General features: G+C 42.8%; 1 protein-coding gene across 1 annotated transcript in view; it reads left to right on the forward strand.

The window, feature by feature from the left end:
* LOC311003510 (sodium/hydrogen exchanger 9-like) overlaps nt 1–16846 on the forward strand; it is a gene marked incomplete at both ends in the record, with an annotated part of 56878 nt that extends 40032 nt beyond the window's left edge. The window contains 4 exons of the mRNA XM_083995278.1: nt 8116–8164; nt 9672–9727; nt 16474–16579; nt 16667–16846. Coding sequence (XP_083851404.1) covers nt 8116–8164; nt 9672–9727; nt 16474–16579; nt 16667–16846 — 391 coding nt within the window. The remainder of the gene's footprint in view (nt 1–8115; nt 8165–9671; nt 9728–16473; nt 16580–16666) is intronic.
* Between the last annotated feature and the right edge of the window lie 4209 nt (nt 16847–21055).

A 21055-nucleotide genomic window follows, 5' to 3' on the forward strand; every position in this document is an offset into this window, starting at 1 on the left:
TATAGAGAACAATCTCCCCCTCAGCAGCAGCAGCAGCAGCAGCAGCAGCAGCATTGTGAAGAAGGTGTGTGTACAAAAAGTGGAGGGGATGATGAGGCAGCAGATGAGTGAGCAGGTGGAGGAGAGTGAGGGTGATGATGATACCCTTGTCCGAACCCAAAAAATCGACTATTACAAACCACTTACGCACCTGCAGCACACGCATCTGTGCCTCTAGTGCAGCAGCTCCAGTCAGTGCCTGCAGGGGCAGGGGGGGCAGTGGTGCTGGTGCTGGTGGTGCTGGTGGTGGTGGTGGTGGGGTGAAACAGAGGTTTGACACTTCATCTGATTTGTCAGACAGATTAGACTAATGGCCGTCTAGAGCAGCCGGCTGCTATGGCGGCAGACGAACAGTAATACAGTTTTCCCCCTCTCATTTCTTGGCAACCTTACTTTGTGTCTTGTGTTTCATAGTGGTCACAGTGTCCTTCATCAGGTCTCCTTCCAGTAACCGTGGGGTGGTGGTTTAATTTAGTAGCCAGGGCACTTCCCGTGAAAAGGAGAAGGAAATCCCTCCAGTCAGCGAGAAGCATTGAGCAAATTAGCCTGATATATCACACACAATTGGCTGCTGTTGTTGGTGGGTGTCATGTTAATCCACACTCTTGATACCGGTAAGTTCCGTCTTTGAGGTTCCCTAGCCAGTGCCAGACAGACATCACCTTTTGATCCTGCACAATAAAGAGATGGCACTGTCCAGATATGACAACCAAACAGAGCATCAGGACATCCCATACAACAAAGGAGCCAGACACAAAAGAGTTTTCACCAGCACTAGCAGGAGGAGGCATTTGATCTCATATCCTTGAGGCAGTTTTATGGCAAGAGTGAGAGAAAGGAAGAAGGAAGGAAGAAGATATAAAGCCATGTAACCGGCTCTGTTCTGTCCCACAACTGTGAATGTTCTGGCACTGGCAGCAAAAATAAACTTACAGGCTAAACTGTATTCCACTTACTGAAAGCTTCATCAACAACGTTGTGATTGAAATTGGTTGCATTTCACTGACCACAACTCTTTTCATTATGAATTCCCAGTGCAACAGACTACTGTGGTATTTTTAGTTGAACGCTTTGCTGGTCATTAACAATCAGCTTGAGGTTTCAGCAAAGACCAGAGAGGGACCGGTGGACTTAGCATGTTCATATAATCATTAGTAGTTCTTGCCGGCGGCAAAGTCGAGATGACTGAAGACAAACACAACATGGATTTGCTTCAATTTTCCTACTGTTGTCCGTTGTTGTTGTAGATTACGAGCTAACCACAATGTATGCAGAGGACATTTGGATGTTCTCTGATACATTTACATTGCATATTGTTTCATTAAGACAGCAAATGAGCATGACCTCAAACAAAACTGTTGCTTCTAGATGTTGAATTTTATTATTTTGGCCAATGACTGTTATCCAGACGATTCTCGCTATGCGCCATATCCCGCAAATTCCACTAGACTAAATTTAGGCCGTTTCCCTTTGTCACGCTGAGACGTCCAGGTGAACCTTGTGAGAGGGGAAATGAATTCTATGTGATAATAATATCTTTGGCTCCCACAGCCTTCTCTGCTCCCAACTGTCCGCCGCTATCCACAGGGGATCCAGCTGGCTCAAACGCTAAAAGATCTCCTCACCGCTAAACTGACACCGTTTGAAACCCCGATGCCTGTCAGCTTCCGCGGCAGAGGGATGTCTTTCTCTTCAACAGTTGACACAGTGAGAAAGTAAGAAAAGAAACTGAGACAGGGGATAAAGTATTATTGTATGTTTTTTTTCTCCTTCTACACTGCAGTAAGGGCGATTCTGATACAATGGTGGCCCTCAATGTCGTGCAACTTAAGAAAACATATGCAAATGCACACGAACATGCTGCAAATTTAAACGTCTTAAGCAACAACAGGCGCAGATAATCAAATGCGTTTGCAAAAACCAGTCCTGGACACAAATTTGGGTTGGGAGATGGTTGCACCACACAAGTGTAAACCAAGTCCATCTTTAAAATCCTCCCCTGTCTCTCTCTCACTCACGTAATCGTAAAAGAATATTCATTATGATATGCTAATGACTAAAATGATAATGATGTGAGTGTCGACAAAGATTAATTCATAAAAACGGTTGTGTAGTCGAACGGCAGAGATTCCCCGGGTGATTGCAGCCCAGATGTCCTCTATCTTGTTATCATCTTTGTAAATTAGGTTTGTTTTATCAAGTACAGGTTGCTATTTTGAACCTGACTCATGGTTTCCCCTAATTTCATCTACCAGATCTTCCAGATTAAACATATCTGTCAGCTCCGTGGCTGTTCTGAAGCTATCAGATCAGATGGTGGTGTTTGGAACATTAACCCACTAACGTGATGAAAGTGGTTCCAAAAATATAATTTGCTACTATTGTTGTGATGATGTGTACTCTACCATCCACTGGATTAGAGTGATTTTCAAAACAATATTTAGTTCTCTCTCTCTCGCTCTCTCTCACTTTAGCTTTTCAAGTTTAACTTTGAATTCAGGATCATTACTTTTAATGAAATGCCTTTGTGCTGCCGTATTATCATTCTTATGTAACAGAAGGAGTTATCATATTTCATGACATAATAGGCTAATAATAAGTTGTATATTGTAGTTAACAGTGAAAATGGGATAACTTTTACTGAGTTTGTGAGTAGCTGGCCTCAAGTCAAGTCTGGCTGCAACATCCAAGTTGGCATTTTATATGCATAGTTATTTCTAGCCATTATTATCCTGTGACTCAGTTGAAAAAACAGAAACGATAGCATGGTATTTGGACATCTGTTGAGTGGGTGATTGTTCATCAGTGTGCAATAGAGCAGAACATTTAAAAAGTTTTTTTTTTTCTGGTTAGATGAGATATGTACCAAAGAACTTGCTCCCCTGGACAATGAACCGTGTAGTTATGTAAACAATGTGCACAGCCGCCCGCTGCGAACACGCACAGATGAACGCATGGCTAATAGGTACGCATGCATCTAACAGACACCCGTGCGCCAATACACACACAGATAACGCACGGTGCTCTGCCAATTTTATTTTTAACACCAGCTCAAGTGATGTGAAATTTGGGTTAAAGCTGCAGAGAAAAGTGGGATTCTCACTCTAGGTTTCAGTAGACTGACCTAAATACTGCCGTCACAGACTTGGCCATATATGGATTGTTCTTTCATAACACTGCAGTAATGGGAATGGAAGCTGATGCTGTATTGTTCTTTGTTTTATCTCCTCATCCACTGCAGACTCATAACACTGAGAGATGTAGGGCTCAGAGCACCTCATGCATGACAATCCATATGCAGTAATGTGTTATGACCTCAAATTTACATCCAGTGTAAATATGGAGACTGGAGTCGTAACAATATATAGCAGTATTTAATTTCCCCTCCTTTAATTTGAAAGGATAGTGATTTAGATGCACGATACTAGGACTGTAATTAGTATTTGCCTGTTGTTAAAGATATTAACAGTTACTTATGTGCAAGTGGTCAAGGATGTTACTGTTTTGTGTGTGTATGTGTGCGCGCACGTGTGAGTGTGTGAGTGTTGTTTGTGCTGCTTTCTCATGACATTTGCAGGGCAACTTTTGTTTGGAGTGTGTTACTACTGTACACAACACGAGCTGGATGTTATCTTTGGTCTGGAACCTGCTGCGACTCCCACGTTGATCGACGGGCGGCTCTTTTAATCCACAGTCTAAGTCTGCACAGTAGTTTTGAATCTTTCCTGGTGCTGTCAGGCTTTTTTCTCATCAGTCATTGTCATAACAAAAACAGTCGAAGCAGGCGAATAGTTTCATTTTTGATGGAATACTTATTTTCCTCATTAAGACAGTTCAGTTAAATATTGAATTATGTTTTTATTAATTGGAAAATAACATGATGTTCATTTCGGGTCATCTGTCTGGACATTGAATAGCAGCTTGTGTCACTGCAACAGTCACTGCAGAATTGCAGTCATTGTTCTGGCCAGACAGTCTCTCACACATTCTGAGTTTAACCGACCACATCCTCATTTGCCAGACTACACACTTGCTCTTAAAATGACATGACAGTTTAGGATCACCGCATGGCAGAAAATGTCATAGTGTCCACCTCTCTATGCCTGCCGTACCATTTATACTTTGTCCCCCATTTGTTATATGCGTCTGTGTGTGATGTGTTTACATCAATGCCCCAGTGTGAGATCTCTGTTGTGCGGAGTGTGCGCTGTTGTCTATGGAACCCATGGGTCCCTGGTGAGACGGAACAACCAAATGGGATTTGCAAACAGGAAACTGGAAAGATGACTTACAGCTTTCTTCTTGTCCAAACTCAGAGTACAGAGCAAACACAGTCCCTGTGAGACACTGACTCTCTTTGTCTCCGTGTCTCTGTGCTCCTCCTTACATTTCGCTCTCATCCCCTCTCTCCTCTCTATGTCAGAACATCAAGAGAAGGAAATAGCACAGAGTGAGCCCAGCAGAGGGGAGGGAGGGAGGGAGGGAGGGGTGGTGTAACTTAATTTACCCTCCCTGTTGAGTATATGCTACTTGAGTGCTTGAACTCAAGAAGAAACTCATCCTCGTGTTTATTAACCGGCGCTGTTAATCACTTCCAGTGGATATTCTCTCCTCCCAGGGAAATGATTGCAAGGGAAATGTTTTGCCTGAATGTAAACGTAATTAACTACTCGGAGACGTCCTCCGAGGAAAGAATATATATTGTGTATGCGCAAAGTAGTTGACGTTCTGTGATGTTGCGACGTCTTCCATCCCGAGGACCCATGTTCGGTGCGAGCCTGCAGCTCAGCAAGCACGGCTTTATCAGCCCGCTGCTGTCAGCCCTACTGATAACAAAACTACACAGACACAGGCACACACACATATATATGTACGCACACACACGCTGCATCACTGCTCAAGGCCGAAAGATTGTGCTCTCCATATTTTCTGAGGCACAGTGGAGCTACTAGCTTGTAAGGAGGTGTGCTCAGGATCGGTTCAGTGTTTTATGTGGGCGTGTGTTGTGGTTGTACTTAAAAAAAAAAAAACGACATAACCTTACAATGTGTTTGTATTAATAACAACGTTTTCCAAAAGGCCGGGGATGAGTCGTCGGCGAAGGCCCCCTGTGCGAAGCGCTATGTCATCCTGGAATGCGTCCAGGGATATTTTAGTCACAGCAGAGCTCAGCAGCACAAGACAGTGGAGATTGTATCAGCGCACAAAGAGCCCACTAACAGAAGGGGGAAGCTTGGTTTTAGTGGCTGCGGATGACTGGTAGCACAGCAGCCACAACTCAGACCCACAATCGTGCCAGATTGCAGATTGAGTTACTCCCATTGTGTATTCTGTTTTTTTTTCTATTGCATGGGATGTGATTTCCTTGTAGAATATAGGGAACTCCAGCTCATTCCGAGAGGTAACTGGGCCATGGGAGGATCACATCTTCCTGTGGAGACTCATTACAGAAGTATCCGTGACTCAGCTATATTGTCTCGCCCCTGTGTTTTCTTTCAGTACGTACAAACACGCGCAGAGATTAGCCCCGTCCTCGCTCCGCTGCTCTCTCCTATCCTCCTGTGTGTCGTGCACCCTCCTAACCGTCCACTTTCACTCTCATTTGCAGATTCTCTCATGTGAACTCGCCGGTCACGCAGCAGTTCATTTAGTTTGGACCTGATTTGTGTTTGTCGAGCATCATCGTGTGGAATGCTGCCTTGGCATGGGGGGGTTGTATCAATTTAAGAATGTAAGATTCTGAGAACAGGGCTGGCTGACGGCGAAATATTTTTTTCCCCTAAGAAATGAAGCAGGCCCACTCATAAATACCCCCCCTCCCTGCCTCGTTATCTCTTTGTTCCTCTCATCACATCAGCACTGAGAGAGACTGCCACTCTCTCTTCTATTCTCTTTAATGTCTTTTCCTCTGTCTGTCTCTGGCTGTCTTGTCTTGTCTCCTAGTCAATCTCTCACTCATACGCTCGCAAACTCGCCATCTCTCCCTCGCACACACTTTCACCAACTCATTCTGTCACTCTCGTGTCACCACAGACTTCCCTCCATCACGCGCAGGTAACTGGAACTCACTTTTTTTTTTTTGCTCTCCTGGTTCTATTCTTTTTGCTCTCCCCTCAGCTTGTGCTCCCTTTTCTTGCTCGTTCCTTCACACCTTATCTGCCCTTTCCTCCTCCTATCAGCTTAGCTCAGTGACAGAACCCGTCACCCTGGAATGTATCCCGCCAGCTGAAGGATGATGTGTCATGTGCAGTGCAGGCCGTTTGTGCCTGTCACAGCCTGCCCCATCCAAGAGGTTTTTTTATTTTCCCATAACACTTTGTGCTACACCAAAAACCAACTTGCTCCAGAAAAAAAAACAATCTCTCCTATTAAACACAGATCTCAAGCATCCCTGTGCGATTTCCAAACCTCAGTGCCTCTTTCTACTGTTCTGGCAAGAAGAATAGATCCATGTGGTGGGCAGCAAATAAAGAGAGAATCTGCTGAGATGGTGGTAGGAGGAAACAAAGGACTCGAATTAAGAGGAGGTGGGAGGTGATGAAGACAGGAAGATCTGTGAGGGTAACAATGATGTTCAGAAGATAAAAAAAAAAAAAAACAGAATGAAAGAGATGAAAATAAAGAGAGTTGGATTAAGTGGAAGGATAAAGGACCAGGGCCCTGAAAAACAGGAACAAGGAAATATATAAATAGAAAAAGAAAGAGACAAAGATGGATGGGGTTAAGATGGATGTGGCTGTGTGGGCAGCTCGAAGGGGGAGAAAACAGGATATAACAGAGTAAATAGAGGAAAGAGATAGGGCCAGATAGTGAAAGCAAACTCGGAGAAATGGCTCAGAAGGACGGGTTTGGGTTTAAATCAAATTGTACAATCATACACAAGATATTTTCTTCTGGTCTGTTTCACAGGACAGGGCCTGCTTTTAGCCAATTTTCATACTGTGTAAAAAAAAATAGAAAAGCTTAACAAACAGAGCTGAACAGAAGTGTGAGAGGCAGTAACAACAGCAGCGGTGATGATCAGAGGCTGTAAAGATAAACACCAGTGTTGAGAGTGTGAGAGCCATTGTGGAGGGAAGGCGGCCAAGACAAAACTCTGCACAGCCCTGAGTAGTCGCAGCGGCGCTCTAATGCTCCGATGAGAATCTCCACTCTGTTGTGTGTTATTGCAGAGGCCTCTCACATGAAAGGGGCTTTGGCATCAGTACATACAAAAAGCCAAGTGAACACACAGACAGACACGGTGGTTGTGCAGCAGTAATGCAAGGCTATTAGAGTTACCAGCTGACCTGCAGCAGCCAGCATCAACAGACATCTCACTTTAATCTCTGTGTGACATCTTGTACCCAACAGTGTCCTGAATGGAGGCTCTGTGGCTCTAAGTTATAGATTTATGGTGATGTGATTGGCTGATATACGGGAAATGACCAGAGGAAATCCTCTTTTTGTTAAATTTCAGATTCAGGGTTAGAAATGATGGATCGGTGCTGCAGCTTTAGAGTTGTGCACCACGTGTATGTGTGTGTAAAGATGCAGGGGATACACGCACGCACGCTCAGATAACGCCCTCGTTTCTCGATGAGCAGCTCACTGGGCTGTCACCGGCCAACGCTGAGTCACTCCGTTTCAATCCAGAGCGAGCCGGTCGGCCTCTGCTGCTCCTCTCTGGCTCCCTGACTGCTGCCGGAGCACGCCTTGTTGCAGTAAAAAAAGAAAAGAAACGGGGTCCGCACCTCGACAGGGTAATAATTGCCCCCACGCAGAACATCAAGCATAATTGCGGCGCTGTTTTGTCATTCATCAGAAATGTTTCCCACAGCTGACATTTTCTCGGCGTGATGTGAAAGACGAGGCTGATTTTGATGAAACTGTTTGGAAAGGTCACGTCCAGGCTGAGTCGAGTTTCACGCTCCCTATCACTGCTAAGTCACATGCGGCACCAGACTGCCTGTGTGTGTGTACACAGATCCAGTTTCACATGTAGTGGGGAATCATACTCTTGAGATTTGTCTTTGTCTCTTTGTCGTTTCTTTGTATTGAATCAGGGTTTTTTTCTTCTTCTCCCATTCTCTACAGAGTGGAGGTGGATACAGATGAATATCCTGAGGAGGACCTTTCTTTTGAGGTAAAACACTTATTGCGTCTACCCAGTAATCCATATTTCATCTGTTCTATTTATTCCTACAGTCTTTGTCCCTTTTGGCACTGAAATGTATTTTAATCTTAACTGTGTGTTGCCACGGTGTCGACGCCATCAGCTGCCACCTGCAGGGATGCATACAAAATATCTTCTCCGTCTGACAATGCGAAAGAAAAAAAGTGAAATCAAAAAAATATATATTTTATGCAACATTTTGTGTACATAGGCAGCTTAACGCCCAAATATATAACATGATTTACTTTGCTGCTTCTGTTTACTGTGTTGCCATAGTTCCTATGCAGGTATTTCTCATCAGTCCCATTTATATATATGAAGCATTAGTCTTACTGTATTGATGTATGATGTATTGAGTGAGTAGTTGTTTTTAATACAATCAAGTAGTCATAATGATCTATTTGGAGATGTACATGATTTGGCTCAGGTATACAGGGGATCAATCTTCCTGAAAGTCCATTGCCAGTAAACATTAAACTTTAACAATGTGGAGTTCATTTAAAAACGATGTGTAGAGAGAAATGACATGTGCTAATAGAAAATATTTCACTTAAGGTAGAACTTATGTCACAATTACTAAGGCATTTTTCACATTACACATTTTGTTTTTTACAGTTTTATAGGCGGTGGTGGAGATGGTGGAATCCCATCCTCTTTACTGACTCACAATAAGCTCGACAAGCTGCACATTCAGACTCTCATTCTGACTCATATTTAGTTTTTGCTCACACTGTACATTACAGGATTTACAGTATATCCTGCCAACCTGGCCCATTGGCACATAATACGCTTCCCCCCTTTAATCTGGGCTCTGTTGTTTATTTAAACACCATGTGACATCAAAGTGAAGAAGATGCTCAAGAGGAAGAGATGGACATTTTTGCTTCCTGCTAAATGACAGTCCGTAGCAGCACAGCGGCCTTCTCAGAGTGCCTTTTTGTTGTGCAGGCACGTCCACCCACACCTCCCACCCCAGCAGCACTATTCTCCAGCAGAGCTCCATCTCCTCTCTTTCATCTTCTTATATGGCCTTATTCTTATCTGCACACTGTGAATGGGACAAGGTCTGGCCAGCTCCCTGGCGTTATGGGGCCAGAGGGGCAGACAGAATAGACGGCACTGCCAGAAAGGCTGAAGGAAGATCCCAGCGGAGAGGCGAGGCCGAGCTCCAGGGCTCTTTCCTATGGAAATGGATAAATGTAACCTTGCCCAGTGTGTGAGTCCCCGCAGGGAGAGCCGGGGGCGTGTTCTTACTGTAGTGGAGCGGATCAGGGCACTCTGTCGTTTTTTAGAACAGGATTCTCCTATATGATCACAGCGCCCGAGGTCTCACATGTTAAAGCGGAGGTCATTGGATACGACCCCACTGACCATCTAGGGGTGCAGGTTTTCAGCATTACCATCAGGCAGTGTGTACGGCCACCTCAGAGGGTCTTTGTGTGTCAGTGTGTAACAGTGGTTCTCTCATGGTCTCCAGGTTGCTGCAGGAGGGCCAGACACAACACCGGGTCTGTGGCACCATCTGGACTACAAGTATCCTTTCACTGCTTTCTTCTCCAAAGCGCTCTCACGTCTTGTCTGCACTCACAATGGTTAATGCACCGGCCTGTGAAGTAGCATTATACATAAGAGTACGAGAAGAAACAGCTGAGTGCTTCATTTCAGGGAGCGTGAAGAAAAGATCTTTATGTACTGAGATGGTAGAATAAACAGGACTTTTATGAAGCGCTTTTGGTGGGTGGTCGACCAGCTCCCACACACTATATACACCTATGTGTGTGTGCAATTATATCCAAACAATATGTATAGTTTTAAGTTTACACATGTTCTTATATGAATTATTAGAGCATGAAATGTACATTAAGGTACTGTACACTTAATCTGCACGTCAAAGGTACAGTGAGACCTTTTTGGCAAATATGTACATATCTGCTTTCTCGTCGAGAGTCTGATGAGATTGATACAGTGTGATTAAAGGGATAGTTCACCCAAAATTCAAATTTCACTCATTATCTACTCACCCTCATGTCGACTAAGGGCTGGGAGAAGTTTCAGAGTCCTCCGTGCCTTCTCTGAGTTACAGGGGGGCAATACAAGAGGGACATTACAGACGAGCACTATGGAGGTATTTGGATGTTTTTTTGGTGTGTCTTTTTGGACGAAGAAAAGTGAGCTCCATTCGCAACCATCATATGGTAGTGCAATGCTGCGCCGAGCCCCCCTGTAACTCCGAGAAGGCACGGAGGACTCTGAAACTTCTCCCAGCCCTCAGTCGACATGAGGGTGAGTAGATAATGAGTGAAATTTGAATTTTGGGTGAACTATCCCTTTAATGATTCATGTCCTTGCTGTTGACTGCGGAGTGAACAGGATTCCCGTTAGCAGAGAACGCAGTTATGTCATTTGGCAGTAAGTAAACAGTCGTGTCCTCCGCGGTGGAATTTCATGAGGACTGCATTAGATTTAAGCTAATCTGATTTTATCACTTAATGGCCTCATGACCTGGCCCGGTGCTTTTGAAGGAGCACATACTTCTACTTTATGGACTCAAATCTCCACTGCAAAACAATGAGATGCCGGCCTCATAGCGCATTCATGTAGAGGGTTCATTAAATGCATGAGTGTGTTAATGTTGATATTAGGTTCTTTTCTCTCTTTTTTTCCAAAAGAGTGCATTTAAAGTGAATTATAGGTAGGGGAAATTGGAGTGTTGGTAAATCAGTAACCAGTCACTGTGGATGGGAAAAGACAAAAAAAAAAAAAAAAAAAGTAGGTTTAATATCAGATCAGGCAAAACTGAACTCTGTTAATTCCTTGAGTAACAATTTTTAGAATTTTTTTAAAAGTAATTTTTAGCTATAGCTACAACTCCCCAATGTTTCAAAACCTTTTAGATAGTTAATCTTTTAGACTTGTAGATTTTTTCAACAGGCCGTCTACTAGTATGAGAAACATGCCCCATATATACACTGGTCTGTCAAATCACGTTGTGGCTCAGTTCTCTCTGACATAACAGCAGCATCACGCTCTATTCTGACGAAGCAGGAAGGATGAGTTTATGAGGTCATGGCATTTGCATCTACAGTGTCACAACAAAAATAGTCAACAACCTTGATTCTGTTGCACTTTGTGTTCTTGCAGTGTGACTAAAAATAATGAATGCGCGCACAAAATATAATAAAATGACCCTCTGTAAATCTTCCAAGGATGAAAACTAAGCTGTCAACTTAAGTAATTATTTTCTTGGGACACCCTTGGCAGTGTTTCAGACTTGGCTTTTATCTGGATGTGTCTGTGTATGCACGGCCCCTTTAGATTTGGGGATTATCTTTCACATTGTTCTTTGTGTTATTGCATTATGCCATCTTAAACTTAATTAAGTTGAATAGGGAATAGCTGAACAACATCACGTATATTTAAGACATTCAAGGGGATATTTTTCATATACTGTAATCATGTGACATTGAATTTTACAAACCCTCTGGTGATACGGATTGGGCAGCAATCCAGACAATTTTAAAAACAAAACAAAAAAAAGCCAGACAGCGATGGAGTTAATAAATGACACGCATACATAGTACAAACATTAAAGATAAGACATTTGTTCTCATTGAGCCATTTCAATGAAATCTGTGTAACCATAGTAACTGTACAGAATATACTAAAGCCTGTGGCTACAAGTTAAAGTAGCCTACATAGTGGGTCAATTTGGATATTTGACAGACTATGTGTGTGTGTGATGTTTTTTCTCTATGTGTATATGTAGGTAAGAGAGAGAGAGAGAGAGAGAGAGGGTGAGAGAAGCTGTGTGCAGGATGAAAGGCACAGTCATGGCCATGTGTTTTTTTTTTCCCTCACTGATGGAAGAAAGAAAAAACTATTATGGAGATGCTTTGATGTGGACCAGGTGAGAGGAGTCTAAGCCTGGGTCCCGCTGCCAGATAATTGAGCCTCAGCTTGTCTTGCTGCTGTCTCATCCTGAAGGCACACTGCTGCTTCCTTAACTGCTTCCCTGTTTTCTTAAGCGCAAATTTTGACAGATGACAAAATGACAGGCATCTCAATCCGTTTGATCTTTTACTGCCGAAGTGCTTTGCAGATTGTGGTTTTGGAGGGCTGGCAAGCAGTGTTTTTGTTTTGACTCTGGAATCCCAGAGGCCACCCATGTTCAAGAGACCCGGGGTGGCTGCATTATGCGGTTGACTGGGTCTTGGGAGTCCATGGCACGACTTTAGTTAACTCAAATTGTTGCCTAGATTCAGGGTATTATGTAATATGGCACAATAGCAAGGCACGAACCGTAGTAAACAAAAAGTAACAGTGAGAAGGAGGTGACACTAATTAAAATTATGTGCTGACATTCTCAAGTATCCACCACTCACTCAGTACTGCTTCTGTCTCTGTGTTCTGCATGATGTTGCTGAACATTTTAGGGTTTAGGGTTTCACTTGTCAGTGAAGCCCATGTTCCTGCTGGGTAGTTTAATTATATCACCTTTATCATAAGTTTTGCTTGTAAAATCTGAATTAAAAAGTAGCAAAGAGTGGAAATATTGTTTTGTCTGTTTTGCCAAGAGTAAGGTGAGAATATGAAGTTATCGTTGCTCAAAAGTGGAAGCATGGGGGAGGAAAGCTAGTGTGGCTCTGTTCAAAGGTAAAAATATTGTTGTACCTGGACCTTCAAAGCTTATTGACTGTCTGTGTGACCGATGTTGTTCTGGTCTTGCCCTGAGTGGGCGTCGAACCTAACCGTTTCGCCAAGAGGTTGACAACAGCTTGGCAGTTGGGTTAGCACCATAGACTGTAAAAAGAATGGACGTAGCGTCCGTGACGTCACCCATTGGTTTTGGGGAGTCGTTTTTGTGACTCAAATATGGCGGCCTGGACAGCGCCATGTTGGATTGGCCGGCCGAGAACCCGCCCACTGGCCTCGAAGCAGCCTGTCTCCGGAGCTGCTCGGACCTGTCACTCAGCGTTTCCGCGCCCTAATTGGCCAGAGTTTTAACCTAATAACAGTAAAACGTCAGAGTTAAAAAAAAATTCACCCCCCTCAGAGTGTGTGCGGGGGTAGAAACTATCGATTGAGAAAAAAAAACGTTCTGACACCAGGCTTTTAACATGTTTATTGAGGATGTAAAATCGGCGATTTTAACATGGGGGTCTATGGGGAATGCTCCCTTCTGACACCAGCCCCCAGAGGAATCCGGGGGGATTGCAGTTTTTTGAACGCGGAAGTGAGCTTCACTTCTCAGACCCACAACTGCCCCCTTGGTTAGCACGTGTTTTAGAGCCACACCCTGCCACTTCTCCTTACTGGTACCTCGTGACTGTGCCACACCCACGGACCTCCGTTACATCTGTTTCAATCCATACAAAAAAAGGAAGTGTGAAAACATCACGTAGTGGTTTTATGCCAGATTATTTCCTGCAGTCTGTGTTGGTTTTCTGGCAAACCCACAGTGATGACAAGACTTCAGGATATCACTGTGTACTGCCAAGAAATGGAGACAGTCTGTGATCCTTTTTGTTCTTGATTTTAATCTTCAGTCAAGTATATAGTACATGGTTAATTCCTACTTCCCACATTTCTTACTTCCACTTCATGCCCTCCCCTCAGTGGCGTGTTCAGGGAGTGGCCTTGGGTGGCACAGGCCACCCCTGAAATCTGATTGGCCACCCCAGGTGCCACCCCAAAATATGATGGGGTATATGCCTGACTGGCTTTTGTCAAGTTAGTATTTTTTTCAAGAATAACATTGAGGTTTTCTATCACAATTACATTGCCACTCCTGCATTTTGACTAGTCGGTCTAGTTTTTCTTGCGGTTTTAGTAAGAGATGGGTTTTGCAGACAAAAGTGTGCATGGCCAAAACCTGTGTGGGTGTGTGTTTGCGTGTGCACGTGCATACATGAGTACGTAATGTGTGAGCGCAGGCACTCATGCTCAGGCTTCACGCCACCCCACCATAAGTCAGTGCCCCACTTGGGCCACCCCTATCAAATGTCTGGACACGCCCCTGCCTCCCCTCTTTCTCTCTCTCCCTCTCTCACCCTATATATATATATATATATATATATATATATATATATATATATATATATATATACAGTATATGTGTGTGTGTGTATGTATATATATATATATATATATATATATATATATACAGTATATGTGTGTGTGTGTATGTATATATATATATATCCATGAGGATGTGCCCAAGTACAAATACCACAGGACTCTGCTGAAGTGCAGCAGTTAAGTAAATGTACTGATGAGAGGTCAGGAGAAGGTGATGTATCGGACATGAAGGGAGGATATTATGCTTGCTGCAATGGTGGCTGAAGCAGCAGTTGGGCCTCTACCCCCACACTACTACTCAGCACCTTTTCCAACACAGAGGCAAGTCAACACACACACACACAGGCGCACACGCACACACACTCTGCACCATTGTGACCAGAAAGCAGCTCTTGCAGTTAATAAGCACCATCCTTGTTCAGTGTTATTTCCGCATGGGACTAGAGGACGCTGTGCAAATACACCTGTAGGTCCCAAGGCAGTCATTATTCCCCCGTTTTCTACCTCCTCACCCCCTGCTTTCTTTTTCTATTTCTTCCACGCTCCATCCCTCATTTGAAAGATTTATAAATAAATCCTGTTAGTTGGCAGAATGGTGGCCATAATTTCTACCTCTTGCATACTGCTGATAACAGCACCAAAAATTTAAGAATTGCTGCCAAATAGCACTTTAGATCATTTTCTTCTTTCCTTGTGTTGTACTTGCAGCTCGGAGGATTGTGTACTTGCATGCTACCTCCGAGTCCCACATTATTCATTAAAGGCTCTGAGGTACAAAGGTTGCTTTTGTCTTGAAATGATAGTGTTGATGAAGTATTGTTTAGTCTTTCTCCAAGGCAAAAGCAAAGTATGGAGTTTTTTTTTGCAAGGGGAATTATTAATCAGAATATATTTTTTACAGTCAGTTTTTATGGGTCTGTAATAGAGAGGATACAGAATCGAGTGTATTACAAAAGCAGCTGTCAGAAAGCCGTTGTATGTTGAAATCTGGCCCAGAACAAGGTGGTTGTGGGTGTATAATATGTCATTGTTATTATCAAGTGAGTACATTGCATCATGGGTGTTTGTTGATTTGAGCCCACAACACCTCCAGAGGATTTGAACTGAAACGTCTGGCATCCAAAGACACCCCCTTCTACTCCTCCTCTCAACACTGAGCAAAAATATCCCTGCCTGTACCATTTTACTTCATCATTTAAACACATTTATAAACCATTTCTGACCTTGCCTCTGGTTTCAATCAAGTGGAAGACTGACCCAGCTTGCCTGAAACAAGATAACACCCCATTTGATACCTTTTTTCCCTTTTGAGTACATTATTTTTATCTCTATCTGGTCCTCCGCCAGTCTGCTCGTGTGCCGCGCTCCCTGAAAAGTCTTTTTTCTGCCTCATGGGACCTTTTATGACGCCAAGAACCGGTAGATGTATATTAAAAATACTAACAGCTTCGTAATCTGGAACAAAAATAGCACATGCACCTAAAGCTTGAATGACTAATATCCAGCCCTCTGCAGTCTGTTGAAAATGGAAAGGCATTGCCATTCAGTGGCAGCGAGATGGCTATGGCCTGAGAAGGAGAATAGTGTCCTTAATATAACTGCATAGATGGTTATGCATGTGGATTCATTGCAGTGATGTCGGTGATATCAGCGAATGAAAGGCTGCGTCATTGTTCTCTTATTCTGCCTTTTGGAAGCGAGTTCATCTTCACTGTGTTTTTATCTTTTGCCTGCACTTTAAAGAAACTGGAAGTCTACTTGAGTGACATGTTGAATAATACGTATTAGCATGGTATGGGATAATGACTGGGATTTTAAGACAGTCAGCTCGAACAGCCATTAAAAGTACACCCAAGGAAATGGCTAATGTGTGGTTCTCATGTCTAATATATCAGTTCTGTATTAAATATTATGCAATTATGGATCGGTATTACCTACTGCTCCTAAAAGAGTAAATCACTTTAACCACTTCTTTTTGACATAATCAATGGTCTCCCACCTCTCACGATGAATATTAAATCTTTCCAAATCCAACTCAAAATTAACATACTCAGCTAAAGAAATACAGTTAGGATGCTACGTCTTCATTTAAACCTGTGTGAGATGAGCTTTGCTGCTGCTAAAAACCCATTTTCCACTCTTGTGTATAATGTCACTGACAATTGATACCTGCACAGCTTTTCCCTTAGCAAGGTCAAAAGATACCTAAAACCGCTGCTGACACATTGTGGCCCCCCACTGACCGACTCACTGCCACAGTGGTGTGGACTATTTGCCAGACTCTTTGGAAGCCCTCGTTCCCAAGAGGTAAGATCTCTGTTCTGCTTGAACGTGTCTCCGAAGGATTTGAAAGAAATTCAAGTAATCAGTTCTGATCTTGTTCTCGCCGTTCAGGTTGAGGAGCAGCTCTGTGAGATTGAACCAGATGACTCCACCGTCCATTTGGAGAAAATGGAGAAGCAGTTTGTCACAATAGGAGGGGAATCTGGATCTGAGCACCAGGAAGACCTAGTGGAGGGAGACCTGGGCCTTGGCACCGCTCCAGCTCTCACCAGGGAGGCCTCAAGCTCCTAGAAACCACCTCTAACCCCTGCTTATCAGCTCCTGCTGCCCCGAGGCTAAGGCCCTGCTTCCCGTAGTGAACGGTGTCACTGGGCCGGGCATCTAAGAGGAGGATGTGGTTACAATGGCTCCTGAAAGGTCATGCGACAACCTTCTCGTGCTGACGTGCATGCAAACGCCCACCCACGGGGTGAAAACAATTACATACAACGTTGCCTTAGCTCTGGCCAATCAAAGCTCAGACATTTGTGCCAGATTCAATCCCCAGTGGAAAGAAAGACATTGAACATTGTAGCTGCTTGCTGGCATTTAATACCAAATCTACTGCATAAAAACTGAGTTTCACTGACAATTTCAACCTTGTGATATTTAGAAAGGGTCAGCAGAATTTGGTGATAAAGATAATTCTTTTCTACACAGTAATGCTACTGCAAAGTCATTCCCGAGCCCCCTCCCTTCCCCTCCCCTCCCCTCCGTACTCACCTTTTAGAGACCTGAAACAAACCAAGGATGCAGATTAAAGGGATTGATGAGATGTTGCAATATGGCACCAAAACATCCTGCTTATCCAAACAAAGCAAGTACAGTGTCTCCCTGCAGTCAGCACTGCAGCCCTGTAATGCTGACTGCAGCGAGACACTGTCCTCAGCTCACCATCGGTTCCTCTATCCAAACTGAACGGTTTCTTTTTTCATAAGCCTAAACTAAACCTAACCACAGGCTCCATTTCTCTAAACCAAACCATTTCCTCTCTATATAGGTCTCTCACTGAATACCCACAATTTCTTAAGCATATTCTGTCTGTTTGTATTCCTTTATGTGTTTTTCATCTCTCTATCAGTTTATCAAATTCTTTTAGTTTGTTTTTATCAATTAGGGACAAGAACATTGAATATTGAAGCTGTCAACCCCAAAACACAAGAATTAAACATCTTAATGACAATTTAATCAGTTGCTAATGCTTTAATATCATTGAATGTAAGTTACTTACCCCCCTTAAACCTTTAAGTGCACAAAACTTAACATATCAGATATCTGGCTGATAAGTCACTAGAAAATAGTTATTTTATTATCAGAAGAAACCTTGATGTTATGGTTTCAACTGGAACTGAAATGAGTGAAGCCACTTTATTCAATACCACCAATAACATAACAATTCTGATGACTTAATTTGCTAAACTATTATCTGCTCAGTTTAATGAATCCAACACTTCAGTCAGTGATTTCAATATTCATATCAATAATCCCAGCAGTGCTGCAGAGCTTTTGTACATCCAGTCTGATTTAGGATTTTCCCAGCGTGGAACAGATTTATTTTGTAACATTACGAGCTTGTGATGACTGATGGTGCCCTTTCTGATCATTATTTTGTTTTCATCATTGGAAATATCAATGTACATTATTCAACCAGGACTTTCACACACCAGCTCTACCCTAAGACCTTGTGAATGAGTTTGTGAACAGTTAATGTAATAGCTGTTACTGATGCCATTGTTCATGTGAGGATCAAGGTTAGGAGAAAGCACAATAGGGGAATACCCAGACCAAAAAAGTTGAGAAACGAAACTCGGCTTCCATATCATGGAGCTACAAAAGACAACGCAGTCCTTGTTCTGAGAGATTAATAATGAAAATAACAATAACAGATACGATTCTGAGGCTATTTCGACCAATTCTGTAACTCCATCTTGGGCAGAATGGGAAAGTGTCACCTGTGCCTCTGCATTAGACCACGACAGGCACTTCGGCACATTGTCATCCTCTATATTAAGCACCTTTGACAGACATTGTTCAGCAGATTAGGCCTGGTACCTGCTGCCTTGACACTCTACTCTGGATGTTTTTTTTAACTGCAGAGCTCCAGTTGGATTACAGATAGTCAATAATTCTCTTCACTCAGGCCTTTTTCCAAGGGCCCTGAAGACCACATTTACTGTATTAAACCTCTAAAAAGGTCCAATCTGGATTCCTCAATATCAACCCTTCCCCCCCCCCCTTCTTTAGGATAGATTATTGACAGGATTCTCTTTAGCTTTCTTGGTGCAAAGCTATTTCTTTACTGCTTTTCAGTCTGGATTTCGACCACATCGCAACACAGAGACTGCACTTCATGTTCTAAATGCCATTCATCTGACTAGGTTTTTGTGTTGCTGGATCTCAGTGCTGCATTTGTCATGGTTAACCAAAGCGCTGCTCAACAAACAAGTGGGTGGATCTTTGTAGCACTGTGGTGAATTTGTTTCTATCATATTTACAAGATAGGGACTACTTTGTGTCATTTTATGAATCTGAGCCAACCAAAGTCACATTGAGTTCCCCAAGGGAGTCTCCAGAGACCAAACCAATGACCGGATGTGCCAAAAATTTCCTACAACTAAAGACAGAAATAGTTTTTGGTCTCACAAACAAAAATCTACAAATAAGTCAGAAATCTTGAACCTTAGTTTCAACAGCCACATAAAAATGAAAACACAGCAAGAATCTAAGGATCTAAGGATCTCTGTCAAAACGAGAGACAAGGAACTTGTTCATGCTTTTATTTTCAGCAAACTACACTGTTGTGATGGTGTCTTCACAAGTTATAGTAAAAAAAAAAAAAAAACACCAAACAGCTGCAGCTCATCCAGAACTCTGCTGCCAGACTCCTCATTAACACCAAGAAAGTGAAGAACATCACACCTGTCCTTAAATCACTGCAATAACGGCTTCTTGTGTATCAGAGGATAGATTTTTAAACCCTACCACTCGCCTATGGTCTCTGGTTTAAATACATCACTGATTTACAAGCGCGCTATGAAGTATCTTTACCCCTCAGGTCTTCTGGAACAGCTTCACTCATTGTTTCCAGACTCAAAACCAACCAAGCAAGCTGAAGCAGATTTTATTGTCTTTGCTCATCCCCACCTGAGGAGCAGGCTACCACACAGTACCTGAGGTCTGCTCAGACTTGTCGGCTCATTTAAATCAGGGCTTGAAACGTTATTGTTTTTTGAGGTTTACCAATGAATTGTTACCCCTTTTAATCTTTTCAATCATTTTTATTGCCTGTTAAGTACAGTTTTAAAGTTTTATTGATGTCTTGTTTTGATTTTTGGGGGGTAATTATACAAATTGCTTTGCCCTTTACTTTTTCAAATGCAATTTTTTATATCTTGTTTTTAATGTATTTCCATATATTTGTAAAGACCTTTCGGTTGACTTGTGTGTGAATGCTACTATGTGAATAAACTTGCCCTGCCTTATTATTCTACTACTGATTTGATTTGCTTGTTTTGCTCTAGTTTGGGGGAATTAATAGCAGAAATAGAAATGTTAAGCTTGTATAATTTACGAGCCCTGTTTCCAAACGCAACCAGCGGGGAGCACAATTTGGCCTATGTGTGCGCGCCGTGCACTTTCCACACAGCACGCACAATTATAATGCAAGAGTTCTGGTGAAACTGCAACATGTGAAGTCACACATTAATTATGGGCAGAGCGGCTTCATGCCAATCGGTTACATAACGTCTTTGTGTGAAGCTTCGGGGGGAAATTGCTCATGAACATCCACTATCATTGAACACTTCTATATTTCCCTTAATCAGCTGAAATGGTATTTCTGTGCCAGTTTTTCTTTGCTCTTCCCGAACTCCTTATTAAACTTTTATTGCACTGTTTTCTGCTACAATCCTTTTAACTGATTCAAATGTATTCCACTGAATTTATTACCCCTCCCTCTTTCATCTCCCTCCACGTCTTGCTTATCATCCTGCGCCGCACTAGAATACTTCCATATGCTTAGGTATATTAACAGCATTTGGGAAAGAGAGTATTAGCATGTAAGGTTTTCTCTGACTTCTTTAATTATAGATTGCACTTTGCTGCTCTCTTGGCGCATCATTATAAATCTCATGGCCCCTTTTCCCTTGAGAGAAGGGGGTGTTGTGTACTTCAGTAATCCAATCTGTGAAGGTCAGGCTTTGTGACTGTGTCCCTCTTGTTGATAAAGCCATTGTCCTTGAAATGAGGGCTTCCCATTTTATATTGTGAACTCATGTGTGCATCTTTGGAATGCTGCTCTGTTTTAACACTGCTGCTGCACAAAAAAACACACACACAATGTGACGTCCTCTGCCTCTGCCGATGAATGTCTGAATACAGTTTTGTTCTGAGCTAAAGAGAGTGATTGATAGCGACACCCTTTCATTACGAGTCCTCGGTTAGAGATGCGACGTGTTTTCC

Source organism: Trachurus trachurus (genome assembly GCF_905171665.1).
Source record: "Trachurus trachurus genome assembly, chromosome: 20".
NCBI classification, from domain to species: domain Eukaryota; kingdom Metazoa; phylum Chordata; class Actinopteri; order Carangiformes; family Carangidae; genus Trachurus; species Trachurus trachurus.